This window comes from Salvelinus namaycush, chromosome 38 (assembly GCF_016432855.1).
Source record: "Salvelinus namaycush isolate Seneca chromosome 38, SaNama_1.0, whole genome shotgun sequence".
NCBI classification, from domain to species: Eukaryota; Metazoa; Chordata; class Actinopteri; order Salmoniformes; family Salmonidae; genus Salvelinus; species Salvelinus namaycush.
Window position 1 is genome coordinate 15,796,652 of NC_052344.1, and position 18,988 is coordinate 15,815,639.

Below are 18,988 nucleotides of genomic sequence, written 5' to 3' on the forward strand. Positions count from 1 at the left end.
TATTTGAGGAGGATTCGAGTGATTGCACACACATTATGCAAGTTAGTAGCACAGGCAACATCTGGTAGGCTATCATCAATCAGTTAGACACTTGTGAATCATGAGTCATCTCTAGGTCTGTGCATTGGCCTGACGCATATCGACCCTTACAACGGGTTCCTTTATAACCACTTATTAATGATTTGTATATTCTATACAAGTAAGTAATCATTACTTCTGTATTTACCGATGGATTGCATGTTTGTTTATCAGGGATAAAAGATTAGCATCGGGATGATTTACAATACTTTATATGCTGATTATCATCACATTCTTCACATTAATTCTCCAATGCTGATAGGATGTTTCACATAGATTATTAAAGGGCATGTGAAGGATAAGCAAATGATTCCTCAATGTTTACATGACTTTGTTACCGTTTAATGCTGATGGCTTATTGTACTGTACATGACTTGGCTTGGTACTGCATATTGGCTAATGCTGCATTGGTGGTGAATAGATCGATTCATGTACTGTAAATTCAAATCCAGTTTGAATCGTTCTAATATGTTGCAGTGGAGCAGCAACGTACAGTAGTATTGATGGAGTGTTTATGTTGAGGACGTTTTTCTCAGATTAGCTGGAGAGGGTGACAAGGCTTTCATCAACAAACTGACGTGGGAGGATCTTAAATTAGTGGCAGGTGGGAACTTGCTTTAGATCAGATACAAAACAAACAGGTGTTGATTAGCCAGTTGACATCCTCGTCTGTTACCGCCCACCAACAACATCCCACCCTGTAATCTACAATGATAGGAGCTCCTGGGGGAAACAGACTATAGATGAGTCCTGCCTTTTCCTTGTTGTTTACTTTCCCCCTCACGCTCTTCTAAACACAGACAGACAGACAGACAGACAGACAGACAGACAGACAGACAGACAGACAGACAGACAGACAGACAGACAGACAGACAGACAGACAGACAGACAGACAGACAGGCGGCAGACAGACAAGCAGACACACATGCGGGCAGATAGGCAGACAGGCAGAAAGACAGGCAGACAGACAGACAGCCAGACAGACAGACAGACAGACAGACAGACAAGCAGACAGATAGACAGATGGATGGATAGATAGCAGAATATATGTATGGGGGGTGTGTGTGTGTGTGTGTGGGGGGGGGGGGGGGGGGGGGGGGGGGGGGGGGGGGGGGTGGTATGTTGCTCCTGTTCATCAGACCAGAGAGGGGGGTATGGACTGTGGTTCCTGTCACGGCTGCCAGGTACTAAAGCCACTCTTGTGGGACGATGATAAAGCACTTTTCATGTTTGTCCACATGCACAGTAAACCTGCACTCCTCAGGCCAGGTAGGATAAACAACACACCCAGGGAATGAGTGAGCGAGACAGGAGCTTGAAGTGGAGTGCCAGTTAATAAGGCCCAAATAAAAATAGCAAAAGATATTCCCTGTTTGATGACCAATGACAAGTTCTACTAAAACCCAAATGGTTGATGATAGCTGAAAAACGGGCAAATTCACTTTTCATGGAAGACTGTCTGAAAGGCAGGTTATGATCTTCAAAAACCTTCTGACTGCAGGGTAAGAAACAGTATGGATGTAGATTCTAACCTGATGCCCACCTGTTCTTGCAGATGTCAAGAAGCCGAAGCGGGAGGGGAAGAAGAGGGAGCGCACCCCGATGGATTAGTGGTGCATCATGGGAAGCAGGACGTGGAAGTTGATGCTTATACTGCCCTTTCTCAACATGGTTCCTATGTGTTTGTCCTGTAGGTTTATAGGGGCCTGTAGCAGCTACACAACAAAGAGTTGGATAGTAGTGATAAAATGTATTTCTTTCCTAATTTCTCATAGGAAAATCTTGTAGGGGATTTAATACTCTGTGTGAATAATACAAATTAAGCATTTCTTAATAAAATGCTTACCTTAACATTTTTCAGGGTCATTGTTGAAAAAAAAAAATATTGGATTTTTGTTCATATTACATAACATCCTTTTCGTTTGAGGTACAAAATGATTCTCACTCAAATAAAAAATCCTTTCTTGCATGTCTTGATTTAAAGCAGCTTCAAGTTAAAACCCATTACTGGGGTTTTAAAGGTTATTTTGCTGGTACCCTCAACAGCAAAATTGCTAACAACTTTTCTAACAATTTTTGAGGGCATACAATAATAAGAATCATAAGTACTCATTGATGTAAAGGACATTCCTTTCCTAATGTTATCTACAGTGAAAGATGTAAACTATTGTCAGATGACTGTATAAATTAGCTACTGTACTGTACAGTTGTTAATGTGTAAGAGGTTGTGTCCAGTATTAGTTCTGGTCCTCCTGCTATTATGCTTCACTTTGTAGTTCCCCCGCTCTCCAGTTGAACTCTGAGTAAAACTGTTATTGTAGTTTACAACTAGAGTTGACCTGTCCTAATTATCGATTACATTTAAAAAAATAAAGTTTGAAATGATGTCCAAATATGTGTGATGTTTACTCACCCTGATTGAAGTCATTGCATGTTCATATGAAATTATGGAGGCTTAATATGAAAGCTAAATATAAACCTAATGTGCGTAATTTCCAGTTCCGACCTAACAAGTGATACATTTCTCCACACCACTATCATTTCAATAATCTGGACACAAAATGCTTGAAATGTTTTTTTCATACATTTTATTTGAATTGATTTAAAAATTGAATATGGCACCATAAATCCACTGAATATGGTTAATATTTTACAGCTTCATAAGTGAGTGGCCAGTGATATTAACACTCAGCTTCACTGTCCAGAACTATTAAACAATCAACTAATGGCGCAAAGGAAATCATTAACATTATTACTGTACATTAGGGGTGAGGGAGTATCATATTAGGACAAGGGAGGGTGAGAAGGGAAGGGAACATTCAGATAGCTATTAAACACGTGTAGACCTATGTACATTTCAACTGTACCTCATCCAAATTACATATAATGTATACTATAGAGATATATACAAATAAAATTATACGTTTTTAACAGACAATATATCGACCGTATTAGGAGCCATGAGGCACAGTGGATGAGAGCACAATGATTCGATTTACATACTGACGCAACTGAAAAAAAGGAGCTATCTAGAACCTTAAAGGGTTCTTCAGCTGTCCCCATAGGAGAACCCTTTCAAATAACTATTTTTGGTTCCAGATAGAGCTCTTTTGGGTTTCATGTAGAACCCTTTCCACACAGGGTTCTACGTGGAACCAAAAAGGGTTCTCCCTGGAACCAAAAATGGTTCTCCTATGGGGACAGCTGAAGAACCTTTTGGAAGAGTGTACATTGCTGTATATACATTTTCCACAAAATAGGTTTTTATAATTTGTATTCTGTTTGTCCATTTGAAGAGATATTTCAGTGAAGTCACACCTACAATGGTTCAAAATGGTTCATTCCCTCGAGACAAGACTTTGAATATGTTTCAATAACAATTCCCCCAGATATCTGGAAGAAGTCCAGATGTTTCCAATACTACACTGCATGTTGTAGCAGCTGGTCTCACAGTTTCTCCCTACGGTCAGTCTGTGTCCCTTTTCACTCATTACTCATTTACAAGTTGAGACAAAATGGATGCTGAACACACATCAGCACTTCATTGTTTGTCAGTAATGGATTTTTTTCTCTACAGATTCAGCAGGTTACTACTTGATTCTCCTCTTCGGCTGATCGTCAGTCTCACAAAGCCCAACCATGCAACAGAGTAAAAAAAGTGGGACAGTTGAGTGTACTTTAGTTCAGTTTTAAATGTCACGCGGTAGTGGTCCGTTCTCTAGAAATCATTCTCTCAGAATTGCATTTGTTTTCTCATTCACTTAACGATGATTCTTTCTTTCCCACCATAATATTGTCACTCCAATATACACATGTTCAGTCTGGATGCAGTACTCATCTAACACATACTGATACACTGCTCAATTATAGACTTTGTACAACAATATAATAGATATAGCTTTATAAAACGTGATACAAAATGTACAGAATGATGATCATATTGTGTTTACACGTGTTTAGGCAAAAATAAATGTTTGTCTTGTATCTTTATCTTTCAGAGTGTGTCTTTGGAAGCCACTTGCTTTTGAGACACTTTTCAAACAGGGAATGTGAGGTGAGGACAGAAGCAACATTGTTTGTTGAATCCTTTAGTGTTTCTTGCCCCACTGAATGCAATGTGTGGTTTCTATGGGGTTGTCTTTATTTACAGATGCCACTTGGTGCTTTGACATGCTGAGGGTCTCTTATAGAGCAAAGCACACACACACACACACACACACACACACACACACACACACACACACACACACACACACACACACACACACACACACACACACACACACACACACACACACACACACACACACACACACACACACACACACACATTCTATTGTACACAGACACAGACAGACACACACAGACACATCATGCCCACAGGGGCATGTGCCCCATCAGATTTGTCCTGTTTAATAATATATATGTGTGTGTGTGTTGTTGTTTTCTCTGTAATACTACTAGCCACCTAGCAATTTTATAAAGTTGGTTTTAGCTAGCCCAGATAGGTTCCCAATCTCCCGATCTCATAAATAGCTACCATGAAGCCATTTCAGGCTATCAAGTTAGAGTAGCTAGCTTGTCTAACTATCTTAGCTGGCATGCCTGCTGGCAAGGTTGGTAGACTTCAGAAAAGCAAGCATTTACTAAATGCACTGAATAAGACTCACATTCCTTTCAATCTTTACCCAGATTTTAGCAGAGATGCAGAGAAGCATATTTAGTTTCTTTAAAAAAAGAACCACCAGTCAGGAGGATACAGAAAGCTCAAGAGGTATGTTTAGACATGCAAAAAAATAGACACATTTTGACATATAATTAAACATAATGATTATGGGTCTAGATTGCAGGAAAAGGCTGTTTCAGGTGCTTGAAAAATGCCAAATTAGCCCCCCCTCAGGACCACCCCCAGCCATCTTCACATCTTCACATCCCCTGCACACACACATCCCCTGCACACACACACACACACACACACACACACACACACACACACACACACACACACACACACACACACACACACACACACACACACACACACACACACACACACACACACACACACACACACACACGTGTTAAAATACCCTCCAAACCTCCAGGGATGAATTAGATTAAATTACATGTTTTCCCCCTTTTACTAAACCTATGCCTTCCACGACCACAAGGAAGAAGGGGAAAATAAACATTTTAGACTTTAGAAGATCTTGTGCTTTTCTACATCTATGACTGTCACCTTAAATTGCACCACCATCTAACAAAGATTTCATCTACTGAAAATATAAAACATCCATTTAAATGTCAATGAGCAATTATAAGAATGGGTAATAAGTAATAAGGCACTTCAAATTGCTCAGTATACAATGTGGCGATATATTTGTCTGTTCAGATACACTTCACATACCACATCGCCTTGGAAACATGGCTATAAGTGGCAGAAGCAGCCCAACTATCTCAACTGGAAACAGAGACTCAGGATGCTCCCATCCCAATGGGTACTAACCCTCTGCTCAAGAACAGACCAAACAACACAGTAACAATCTAAATAAATACTCTTTCACACATTTGTCAAGTACTCTATCAAAACATCACAATTCTAACTAACTAACTACTAAACCAAAAAATCCCCAAAATCTAATCAACCACAATCATACATTTAGGGAGAAATAAATCTCCCTAAAAAGGTTTAGCCCTTTGAAACAAGCCGTGTGAAGAGGAAACCAGCTAGCTCAGACGGCACATGATGATCTGTTGACGCCATGGAGACAATGTTTATGTGATGAAGGGGAAATATAACAGTGGAATGAGGCTCTTCGTACGTCGACAAGTGAATCCACTCAATGAGAAATACACCCCCCCACATGGACAGAGAGCTATGTCCTGTTGTTACAGTATGGTAATAAAAAGTCTAGCCAAAATCCATCTGAGAGTTACTGTACTCCATCACCTTGTTTCCATCATTCTCTAGACTATACAGTAGCGTGTGATTCCTGAAGGACGGGTTATTTATTTTGTGGAAACCTTCGGCTGACCCTGTCTGAAATGGCTGACAGTATCCAAACATGGAACCTAAGATGCGAGAGCCTGTTGCGGGCTTATCGGACCGTACAAAGTGGACAGTGCAGGATTTCTTTTGTCCTGTTAGTCAAACGATATGCTGTTGACGGGTGAGGAGTGCTAAAGGGGTGTGAGCTTTCCACTTTGTCTGAGTGACAGCCATCTTGTCTGGGGGCCGTGAACCCTGTCCCTCCATTGGTGATAAATGGCTGTCACTTTCCGTCAAACACCCGGATAACTGTTCTCAAAAAAGACCCAGACCACCAGTTGTGTTGGAGAGCACTTGCTTTCCTGCTGGTATCACTCAAACAACGGCTTAGCCTGAGCTGAATCAGCCGTTCCGTTCCGGGAAGCTAGGAGGCTCTTAGCAACACCAACCACTGAGACGTGTGACAGATGACACCCAGACATGGGTCCACTTATCAACCTGACGGATGGCTGGATTGTGAACTTGGATGGATGCCTCGCGCACACTGCTGGGCTCGGGCAGTTGAACAGATTGACTGAATTATACGTGCCAGGCTTCCAGAGGACAACCTGCATTTAAATAAGGAAGACTGCAATGATTCAGAGGATCTTCATCCTCTTCCAGTTCCTTTGCCATCACTATTTCCATTAAAAGCAGAATTTATTAATAATTACTCATGACCTAAATCTTGTGTTATTTTGACGCCTCTAGTGAATTTGCAGTAGGTTGCGTTGTCTTTTATCTTTATAATATTGGGGGCGATGTTAGTCATAACAATGTCATTAAGGGGGAGGAGACACTGGGGGACAATGTCAGAGAGAGAGAAAAAGAGAGAGAGATAGAGAGAGAGAGAGAAAGAGAGCGAGAGAGATAGAGAGAGAGTGTGAGAGAGAGAGAGAAAGAAAGAAAGAGAGAGAGAGATAGAGAGAGAGAGAGAGAGAGAGAGAGCGAGAGCGAGAGCGAGAGCGAGAGCGAGAGCGAGAGCGATAGCGAGAGAGAGAGAGAGAGAGAGAGAGAGAGAGAGAGAGTAAATGCAAATATGATGTTCCTTATGTTTCACGGGCCTTTAAACAACGGGATCAGGAGCAAGTGGGACACTAAGTTGGACGGGAGGGGAGGGGCTGTGTAAACCGAGTGCGTAATAGCCAATCTTTAATCTCCAGTAGGTGTTCCACATAATTTTATAATCTGATCAGGCTCATGGTGAGTTTCCATTAAAGGCCTGTCCCATATCTCTCTTTAAGGAGACTGCCTTAAGGGGCTGCTCAATGCGGGTGTCATTTTCTGTTAAGCCCCCCTAGCAACCAACGTGGCGACCATCCCATGGCTGCTTTATATTCATTACTTAAATTGAAATACATTAGCATGTTAGAGATAAATGGACTGTGTTGAAGATCAGCATACGGTGTGGACGAAGTGTATGGACACAAACAGTATGGCACAAAACCATGGGAATTCTAGTATCGTATTATTTCTAACGTCATTAGACTGTGATCTCAAACACACATACATAAACAGTACATATGACTTCATCTATATTCATGTGATGAAACACACACGCACACACACACACACACACACACACACACACACACACACACACACACACACACACACACACACACACACACACACACACACACACACACACACACACACACACACACACACACACACACACACACACACAGTATTGTGCAGCTAACCTTGTGGGGACACACAGTTCAGTCCCATTCAAAATCTTATTTTCCCTAATCCCTAACCCTAAACCAACTGTAACACTAACCCTAACCCATACTCTTACCCTAACCTTAACCCAAAAACCTAACCTTAACCCTAGCTCCTAACCCTAACCCTTGCTACTAACCCTTTCTACTAACCCTAACCCTTAACATCATTCTAACCCTAACACTAATTCTAACCTTAACCCTAAACCCCCTATAAATAGCATTTGACCTTGTGGGGACTAACAAAAAGTCCCCAGTTGGTCAAATTTTTGTTTAATTACTAATAGTTAAACACGTCCACACACACACACACACACACACACACACACACACACACACACACACACACACACACACACACACACACACACACACACACACACACACACACACACACACACACACACACACACACACACACACATGTAGATGAATTAGTACATCTAACTTCGAGTAGCCCTTATAATTCACAAGGCCATGGCCTGTGATTATTGGTATTTAACCCCATTCCGGGGTAACAACAGAAACATGCACTGAAATAACCTCTAAATCTCCACGATATGACACTCTATCAATCACTCTACAACCTTGGTAACCCCTACCTATCGAATACAAACCACCTCTGACGACAGCAAGACAAAAATACAATCCTCTTCAATCTTTCTCTTCATTATCAGTAAGGACTGACATACAACAGGCTCTTGTCACAGGCTGTAACATCTGCAACATAGCGGGATCAAATTATGTTGAAAATCCAATCTCAGAGGAATATACAACTCACCCCTGGAAAAGCACAAGATCCCTTCCTCTATAATTGAATAGGCTTTGGCTCCAAGCCCCTGCCAACTGCCACCCTCTGAATGAATTTACAAGCTCCAAGCAAACACACTTTTAGAAAACAGGTTCCAAAAGGGTTCTGAAGCTGTCCCCATAGGATAACCCTTTTTGGTTCCAGGTAGAACCCTTTTTGTTTACAGGTTTGAACTCTTTTGGGTTCCATGTTGAACTCTCTGTGGAAAGGGTTCTACATGGAACGCAAAAGGATTCTACTGGATCCAAAAGGATTCTACCTGGAACCAAAAGGGGTTCTCACAGGGTTCTCCTACGGTGACAGCCAAATAACCCTTTTTGGTTCTAGTTAGCACCTTGTTTTCTAAGAGTGTAGACTATCTGACAAAATAAATATCTTAATATACAATCAAATAAACATCAAATTCATCATGTAATGAATTGTAAGAGATCAAATCGCTGATCATCTAAAATGATGTGGAAAACATATAGCTAGCTAAATAATGTAATTGAACAATGCCTTTTTGGATGTATTTTTACATTATCTATTTATTTGTTTACTCATTACCATGTTCCACCTTTTTCTTTGGTGGGAAGAATCTACTTTTTCAAACAAGTTTCCTAACCTCAGTCCTGCGTTGTGGTGAGACGTGACCCTGGCCAGGCCTGGTCTCTGTCTTGTTATGCCCTTCAGGGGCCACTTATGGTCCATCCCTGGAGATAGGAGGGCTCCCAGCCATGTTACTCAGTCGTATATGAACATGCCAGAGAGGCAGTTTAAACAAGCTGCTCTGCTTTGTGTGCCGCCAACACAGACTGCCACCAGCATACAGATAACAGTTTGTAGTATGTACTGTATGTCCTTGTGCTGTCTTCACTGGCGGACATCTCCACTGAAACTGTGTGATGGATCATTCTGTCACGCTCAGACAGATGCACACACACACACACACACACACACACACACACATTTACATTTTGCGTATACATTGATATATAGAGTTTTTTATTTTTTACACTGAATTTCAAACGGGAAGTTTGTGAATTCAGTCAGCCCTATTTTCCCTTAGAATTCATCTTGTGCAGTGCAGAGCTCTCTATCCAACTGTCCTTTTCAAGTTCGGTCTATTTGTTCTCGTGGCAGTGCGCCTCTTTGTAAGTCTTATGTCTCAACAGTTGCATCACAAATCTCATTCATCAGAGCCAAACCCAACATGGCTGCAGGATACAAGTTCTCTTATGAGCCGTAGAGTAAAAACAAAGGAAAGGGACCACATCATAAACTCTCTCTCTCTCTCTCTCTCTCTCTCTCTCTCTCTCTCTCTCTCTCTCTCTCTCTCTCTCTCTCTCTCTCTCTCTCTCTCTCTCTCTCTCTCTCTCTCTCTCTCTCTCTCTCTCTCTCTCTCTCTCTCTCTCTCTCTCTCTCTCTCTCTCTCTCTCTCTCTCTCTCTCTCTCTCTCTCTCTCTCTCTCTCTCTCTTTCTCTCTCTCGCTCTCTCGCTCTCTCTCACACACACACACGCACGCACGCACACACGCACACTCGCATCCATATTCATCTAGCTGACCTAATGTTTTTGTATTGGCAGAGGAGGAGATGTTTGAATGTCTTTTTGAAAGTGACATTGCAGAGGGCATAGCAGGCGGGGTTGATGGTGCTGTTGATGTAGCACAGCCAGTAGCCGATAGTCCAGACCGTGCTGGGGATGCAGCTGGAGCAGAAGGTGTTGATGAGCACCATGACATTGTAAGGGGTCCAGGTGGCCACAAAGGCCACCAGGATGGCCATGATGGTACGGGTCACCTTCTTCTCCCGAGACGGTGGTGCTTTCTTCTTCTTGGGTGGCTGCTTGGTCATCTTCACGATTTTCCGCGCCACGTGGTTCTGCTTCTCTGTGGCGTGGACGATCTCCACCGTGGCGTTGGAGGGCGTGTAGCAGTCCCCCTTGAGAGAACTGGTCTTAATCTTGATGCAGGTGAGTTTGGAGCCGCCTGCCTTGGCCCGGTGGCGGGTTGGCTGCTGAACGAGCTCGGCGTTGCAGTTTGCTCTGGATGGCACCGCTTCTTCTTCTTTGTGGTTGGACGCAGCTGCACTGCCAGATGTCGAGTCATTCGAGCTCTCTTTCTCCTCTCCGTGGACACAGTTCTCCCTACCCCCGTCCTCACCCTCCATCTCCCCCTCTCCACCCGTGGTGGACGGGCCCTTGCCGTTCTGCAGTTTACCTTCGTGCTGGTTGGCCACGTCATCTTTGGCTTGGGTCGTGCCCTGCTCTGTGTCCTCTGCTGTCAGGTTGTTGTTGATGGGCTTGGCAGTATTACTGCCCCTTGCCTGCTCGTGGGACAGGGCCTCTGGGTTGGGCCCTGACGGCTTCCTGGTCTCTTTCTTCACCCGGCTTTTACTGGCTATAGAGATCTGTATGTAGAGAATGACCATGATGATAACGGGCAGGTAGAATGCTGCGATGGCCGTGCCGAAGGTGACTGCTGCATTAGAGAAGAACTGAATGTAACACTCCTTCTCAGGCACTGTCCGCCCGCCCACGATGAACTGCCAGAATAGGATGGCCGGGGCCCACAGAATGAAGGACAGGACCCAGGCAGCAGCAATCATCATCCCTGCCATCTTGGTGGTCCTTTTGACAGGGTAGCTGAGGGGCTTTGTGACACAGAAGTATCTGTCAAAACTGATGATGAGTAGGTTCATGACAGATGCGTTACTCACTACATAGTCCAAGGCTAGCCACAGATCACACACCACAGGCCCTAAGGGCCAGTAGCCAATCACTATGTATACTGTGTACAGGTTCATGGAACACAGCCCGATGATTAGGTCAGCACATGCAAGGCTGAATAAAAAGTAGTTGTTGACCGTCTGTAGGTTCCTATTGACCTTAATGGAAAGCATGACCAGGATATTTCCAATAACGGTGACCAGGCTGAGGGACCCAGCCACCAATACGATGAACACCACCTCCACAGTCTTGTATGGGCTTTCGGGTTCAATGACAGGCCCTGCATCAGTGCCTTCTGAGGCATTCCAGTAGGTGAAGTTGGTGAAATTGAACATCTCCATTGCATCTGGTCTTGGGGATGTTCTTCTATTCAGTTGGAGTTCAGGCGTTGAATCGCCTTTGCACCTATGGAGGGAAACAGAGGAAAACAATGGATTAGATAATTAACTATCCTACATGCATCCATCAAAATTCGAATTTGGGGAAACTACTGAAAACTAGGGCTACTTCCACACATATAACGTCATTAACGTGTATCTTTATTTAATAATAATGAATGTGTGCGACAAGGTGATTAGCGGAGATGTGCTATGAAAACAAAGTTGTTTACAAACAACGACAAGGACTAATGAGATTGTCAAGTTAAAACAAGACATTCGACAACTTGCTGGTGGTATACTGCTATTGAAAACAGGCCTGGTAAACAAAAACTATTGTAGCCTACATTGGAGAAGATACCTTCAACAGGACAACGAGACAACCAGAAGTTGGAGAGGAAGCCACACACTGACAACAGTTACAAGAGAAGACCTTTTTTGTCTTAACAAAAGAAAACAACACCGCAAATGAGATGTATTTCCACCTATTGTTTACAAAAAAGCTATTGAATTGACAGACCAATACATTTTTTCTCTTGTGTTGTGTTAGGTTATCTTACATGCAATGAAATCTATAGTAGGCGGTGATTAAGTGTTGGCCTAACAGGGCTATGCGGACCTAGCAGGAGCTCCCCTCATCTACAGTAGCAATACACTCTCTCACTATGCTCTTCCTTCCACCATTTCACTTGATGCTTTCACCCTGTACCTGATGAGCTACGTATGTTTCAGGCAGGTAAGAGCTGGTAGTATTATATCCAGCTGTTTGGGGGACGGGCTCTGCAGCTCAAAGAAAAGACAAATTGATCCATGTGTTTTCAGGCCCCTAGTATTTTACCTTGTTTCGTGGCCTGTAGTCTATCCTGTTAGCCTGCCTCAGACGAAGCTACCAGTCTCAGGGTAAAGTGTTTGGAGGGAACATGCTCTCAGAGGGAGGCTCTGCATGTTTGCTACATCTCTGACAGTTTAATAATGGTTCAGCTGATGGGCGATCTCATTTGGTGTACAGCATCTGACTGAGTTACTCAGATTGTCTCTGAGTAATTTGTCACTTTGAGTAGTTGTTATGTGATACTGGATTGTTCAGGGACCTGTTTGACTGTCACCATGCACAATTAGTTGATGTGAATGGGACTTAATGAGGAGGTATTGGCTGACAGCTCACTAACTGACACTGAACAACTCCTTCTATCTTAGATCCTTTGCCCCTTAACAGTTGAACACAGCCTCTGAATAACTAGCGATACAGTAATTTACTTATCTGCTCTGACAGAAATCCCTAATCATTGCATTAGGCACAGAGCTAAACTGGACTAATCACCATCAAATGTTTAAGTCCACCTATTTATATGTTAAAACATCCAACAATACAAACAGGACACACTTGTGGCTCACTAGAGAGAAGTGGATTAGAGAAAGGAAGTGGATGATTCAGTGAGGAGAGACTGAGGATGGGGGAGTCAGTATGTCCCTCGGCACATCTTTGTCCACCTCCAGCTAACATAAGCCTCGTCCCACACCTGAAATCTCTGCCATAACAGCCAAAGCATTGCCCTTCCGGAATCAAATAGAGACAGTCACAAATCCCCTCTCTGTAGAACCATGGCACATAAATGTTGCTTAAGGGCCTCTAGAGAAAGTTGTCTTCTAAATGTCTCCTCACCTTGTCATGGTGACATCACCCTGCTGAAGACATTGCATTCACACTCTAGGGAGCCCAGCCAGTCAGTATTTGACATTTCCCTTGAGAGGATGGGACACAGATGCCTCATGCCTGACCCGGGGCTGCAGTCTGGCTGCTCCTTTGACTAAATGGGTAACACTTTATTTGTAGATGCTCTACAGACTATCAGTAACATTTCAACTAACTATCTACTAACCCTAACTCTAGCCCTAACCCTAACCCTAACCGTAACCCTTATCCTAACCCTAAACTTAAGCCTTACCTTAACCCTCATTCTAAACCTAACCCTAACCCTAACCCTAACCTTAGCAAGCAGTTGCTTATCAACAGATAATTTGTTGATAGTATGACCATCTGTAAAGTATCCGGACTATCCAAATAAAATGTGACCTAGATGGTGTTCAACAAATAATATTTATTTTCTCTCTAAAAGGTAGGGGTCAAAATCATTGACACCCCTCCTTATAAATAAAGTAGTCAAAAGTTTAGTTTTTCGTCCCATGTTCATAGCACGTAATGACTACATCAACCTTGTGACTACAAACTTGTTGGATGCCTTTGCAGTTTGTTTTGGTTGTGTTTATTATTATTTTGTGCCTAATAGAAATGAATGGTAAATAATGTATTGTGTCATGTTGGATGCTACCATAATTACGGATAATCCTGTGAATAATGATGAGTGAGAAAGTTACAGAGTGTCAAAGATGACACCCCCAAGACATGTGTCTTGCCCAACTCACGCCTCCCCCTTGAGCTTAATGAGCTGGCCTAGGCTATCCCTGCTTCAAGCCTATTACCCACAGGCATTGCCCTTCCAGCCCAGTCCCGATCCCAGCAACCCACTGATACCAGTGGCGTAGAGCTCGGCGGCCGACAGCTGGAGTGGAAGAAACCTTTTTACTAAAAACCACTCAGTGGGGTGTCCAGCTCAGGGGTAGGGCGACCCGTAGTTCATCAGGCTCTCCCAGGACTATAAGACTAGGGAAACCATAAGACCAGGGAAACTATAAGACCAGGGAAACTATAAGATCAGGGAAACTATAAGACCAGGGAAACTATAAGACCAGGGAAACTATAAGACTAGGGGAAACTATAAGACCAGGGAAACTATAAGACCAGGGAAACTATAAGACTAGGGAAACCATAAGACCAGGGGAGCTATAAGACCAGGGAAACTATAAGACCAGGGAAACTATAAGACTAGGGGAAAGATAATACCAGGGAAACCATAAGACCAGGGAAACTATAAGACCAGGGAAACTAGAGCGGTGAGTATACGTTCTCCGCTTGGCAACTGTTATTATTAAATAAATAATTTGTTTTACAACTACGGGTGCGCGTCACAAACCCTTCACCTGTGGACCTGGAGTTACTCCCCGTTACCATGTCATGCCTTACTCTCACGAGACTAAATTGTATAGTCATGCCTTAGTCCCGCGAGACTAAATGGTATAGTCACCGTGTCATGCCTTAGTCCCGTGAGACTAAATGGTATAGCCACCGTGTCATGCCTTAGTCCTGCGAGACTAAATGGTATAGTCACTGTGTCATGCCTTAGTCCCACGAGACTAAATGGTATAGTCACCGTGTCATGCCTTAGTCCCATGAGACTAAATGGTATAGTCACCGTGTCATGCCTTAGTCCCACGAGACTAAATGGTATAGTCACCGTGTCATGCTTTAGTCCCATGAGACTAAATGGTATAGTCACCGTGTCATGCCTTAGTCCCACGAGACTAAATGGTATAGTCACCGTGTCATGCCTTAGTCCCACGAGACTAAATGGTATAGTCACCGTGTCATGCCTTAGTCCCACGAGACTAAATGGTATAGTCACCGTGTCATGCCTTAGTCCCACAAGACTGAGACTAAATGGTATAGTCACCGTGTCATGCCTTAGTCCCACGAGACTGAGACTAAATGGTATAGTCACCGTGTCATGCCTTAGCCTAACATCCTAGACATTGCTATACACACCCCAAGCATGGGCCCACACGTTAACAAAGAGAGGAAGCCCTCTGTTTTATTTTGGTCAGTGGCCCGCAAGATGAAATCCACCCCCTCTTTTTATTTAAGCAAAGCCCTTTACAATCAGTCTACTTGTCCTATGGATACCCTAGCCAATCCTAAGGTATCCAACCCAATCCTGTTCCTCCTAAAGAAACATACTAATTATATGACCATGCCCGTGTGGGTAAAAGAACGGAGGCTTACCTCTAACTGATGTCTTAGAAGAATTCAGAAAAAGGCTCAGCCCCCAACAACAGTGTTCCCGAAAAGTGAAAAAAACCCAACAGTAAATCATTTAGGTCCAAAAAATTGTCTCTGAAACAAAGAAAGCAGACCTCTTCTAACCTGCAAAGACTTATATATTCAAGCCTCCATTACACACTCCTCCCCACAAACCGGTTACATCAAATTCATACAATACTGTCATTTCCACTCATTCAATCACTCCCTTAAAACTGGTAACATCTGGTCCATAATGGACTCTCCAAACCCCCAGTCCTCGTTGTTATTGTCTTCTTCCAGAAGGACTTCAAATAAGGGGGTTAGTGGAAGTTCACGTTTCACTGCACACACCCCCGTTTTGGTAATTCCCCCGGCTCCACTTTTGGGTGAAGGTGAAGGTGCTGACAATGGAAGTAAGCCTGCTGATGCTGCAATCCCTGGCTGACCGCGGGCGGAGCTGCTTGGCCCTCTCCTTCCTGTTTTTCAGATTTTCACGATGAATTCCCGCCTTTATGGCCTCTTGCTCCCTCCCACCCAGAAGTAGCTGTAGCTCAACAGGAGTGAGAGTTACATCCAACCCCCGAGTCACGACACATGCTCACTTCTCACCATTACCAATAACAGGGGAGGTTAGTATGTCTTGGGGGTATGATCTTTGACCCTGTGTAACTTTCTCACTCACATTATTCCTGATTCATTTCTCCATTGTTTTCAGCATACAATATAGCTCAGTATTTTAAATCTTTATTTTATACAGTCTATTGCTCATCTTTATCAAGGGTGTCAATCATTTCTGAACTCACTCTATATCCCTCAGCGATTGGTGCTGAGACACAAAACGTGACAGGGAGATAATGATGCCATTAAAGCCTGTGAGGTGAATAATGACATCTCCCCTGCAGTCGTTGACTTTGTTTTCTATGTACACTGTTTTCTCCTTGGCTAAAACATATTTTTTTAATGTTAGATTATCTTATGAATATATCTATATTTGTATTGCCATCCTGTGATTTGTGGTGTAGTCCCATCTCCCATGTCATTGATTTCCACTGTCCCCATTTCCCCATGTTTAGTATGTTTTTAAAAAACGCCAAGGAGAGTCAGTTGCCACTGTGGGGTGGATGTGTGAATAAATGAGTTGAGTATTGCTCCACCATTGGACTTTGCTGCTCCTGGAGCTGGATCACTAGAGCTGAAAATTGCCTGTGCCCTTTGGGAGGCAGGGAGGGCCAACTTCTCCCATTTTCTGCATTTGTGTGGGTATCCTTCCCTTTCTCTTTACTGTCTAACAAGTCAGATCACCAGTATGCAAAACGAAAAGAAAAGTTTTTTTCCGAAATCTAATAAATCAAACTGATCGTTTTTGACCAAAATGTTTTTTTAGGCATACTTTCCAGGTCACATTTGTTAGATTCACAAGCGATATTCTGACTTCACCTATGTCTTGGGAGACACACAAACATAATTTAATCTTGATTCAGTATAAAACATGTAAGCGAATGTGATTACAGGGGAACGGGTTATTTAGCTGCACTTAAAGTGCTGCATTACGCTGACTCCCCAGAGTACAGATTCTCATTCCTATCTCCGAGCACTAATTCAAGGTAAAGCCCAGGGCAGTTACCCCCTGATTCAGATGATTAGATGCGTTTTTATTGCCTGCCCTCCATGGGAATACACAGGGTTAAGGCCTTTGTTTACTGCGCTGTTTGTGGCGAGGCATGCCTGGAACATACAGGCCTTCCTCGCTGCACCACAGCCGAACATTATTTCCGGGATAGTAAAACGTTTCCAGTGTACACATAAATGACTAAAATCAGATATAAAGTATGTAGAAAAACAGATCATGAGAACTAACAATCTCCTAAATTAATGTCAAGGAGAACCCCATTCATTTTGTTATAATGTTTGAGTCACTCAGCATAAGAACATGACAGAAGTCGTGGCAAAATGTATAGAATTGCAGGAAATAAGCTTTAAAACACCATTGGTCACGCCCACTACCCCCCCCCCCCCCCCCCCCCCCACGATCAATAACGTTCAACACTCCTCTCAGTGTTATTACATGGGTCTGTCCCAGGAAGAACATATCAGGTTAGTTACTAATGCTGCTGAGCTTAAGGGCAGGCTGATTCCAGTGCAGTTAGTCGTGGGGAAATAAATGTTTATATTGAATGTCTGCAAATCTATCTAAAGTGGTTGTCTTAGGATCAAAGTTGTCTTTTAGTGGAAAGAATGTCAGAATCAGAATACATGTTGCTCAAATCACCAATGTGTACACACACACCTGAAAATGTTATTATGTGAAAATCAGTCAGAACAGCATTTAGACTGTACTAGGCGTTGTGTCCGTGCCCTATTGTCTGTACAAACCCATTTGAATGAAAGTGTTTTGGAATTGTTTACAGATGAAATGTTGATCTTTCATCTCACCTGAGCTCCTGTGGATTTTCAACTGCTGCTGTGAGGTTGACCACCTGGTTAGGTAAATGTTGGCGTGTTAAGTGTGTGTTAAGTGCATGCAAAATGGGAGATGGTATTGAATACACCCACACATCAATAAACTGTCAGTATGTTGTGTTTGTGATTCCTATAGGCTATTGGAGCATTGTGGTGTTAGTCATTGGACGTTTAATGGCTGTGAACTTGTCGAGTTGGTGGATGCCATCGTAGAAAATGTAATTGGAAATTAAAAAGACGTTTGTGAATGCGTTCATGAAGATTATAATCTTCAGTCACTGGATTACGTCTACTGTATGTACAGTCGTGGCCAAAAGTTTTGAGAATGACACAAATATTAATTTCATAAAGTCTGCTGCCTCAGTTTGTATGATGGCAATTTGCAAATACTCCAGAATGTTATGAAGAGTGATCAGATGAATTGCAATTAATTGCAAAGTCCCTCTTTGCCATGCAAATTAACTGAATCCCCCAAAAACTGCATTTCAGCCCTGCCACAAAAGGACCAGCTGACATCATGTCAGTGATTCTCTCGTTAACACAGGTGTGATCTGTTGATGAGGACAAGGCTGGAGATCACTCTGTCATGCTGATTGAGTTCGAAAAACAGACTGGAAGCTTCAAAAGGAGGGTGGTGCTTGGAATCATTGTTCTTCCTCTGTCAGCCATGGTTACCTGCAAGGAAACACGTGCCGTCATCATTGCTTTGTACAAAAAGGGCTTCACATGCAAGGATATTGTTGCCAGTAAGATTGCACCTAAATCAACCATTTATCGGATCATCAAGAAATTCAAGGAGAGCGGTTCAATTCTTGTGAAGAAGGCTTCAGGGCGCCCAAGAAAGTCCAGCAAGCGCCAGGACCGTCTCCTAAAATTGATTCA

The 18,988-nt window shown here is 43.0% G+C and overlaps 2 protein-coding genes across 4 annotated transcripts in view; one reads left to right on the top strand and one right to left on the bottom strand.

The window, feature by feature from the left end:
- The window catches only part of LOC120032319 (pleiotrophin-A-like), a 48,465-nt gene extending 46,007 nt beyond the window's left edge, over positions 1-2,458 (top strand). Inside the window, exon 5 of the mRNA XM_038978364.1 lies at positions 1,634-2,458. Coding sequence (XP_038834292.1) covers positions 1,634-1,689 — 56 coding nt within the window. The 3' untranslated portion in view covers positions 1,690-2,458. The remainder of the gene's footprint in view (positions 1-1,633) is intronic.
- Positions 2,459-10,069: 7,611 nt separating this feature from the next.
- The window catches only part of LOC120031953 (muscarinic acetylcholine receptor M2-like), an 82,582-nt gene continuing 73,663 nt past the window's right edge, over positions 10,070-18,988 (bottom strand). For all 3 annotated transcript variants that reach the window (XM_038977818.1, XM_038977819.1, XM_038977820.1), the window contains one exon: positions 10,070-11,758. In XM_038977818.1, coding sequence (XP_038833746.1) covers positions 10,177-11,758 — 1,582 coding nt within the window. In that variant the 3' untranslated portion in view covers positions 10,070-10,176. The remainder of the gene's footprint in view (positions 11,759-18,988) is intronic.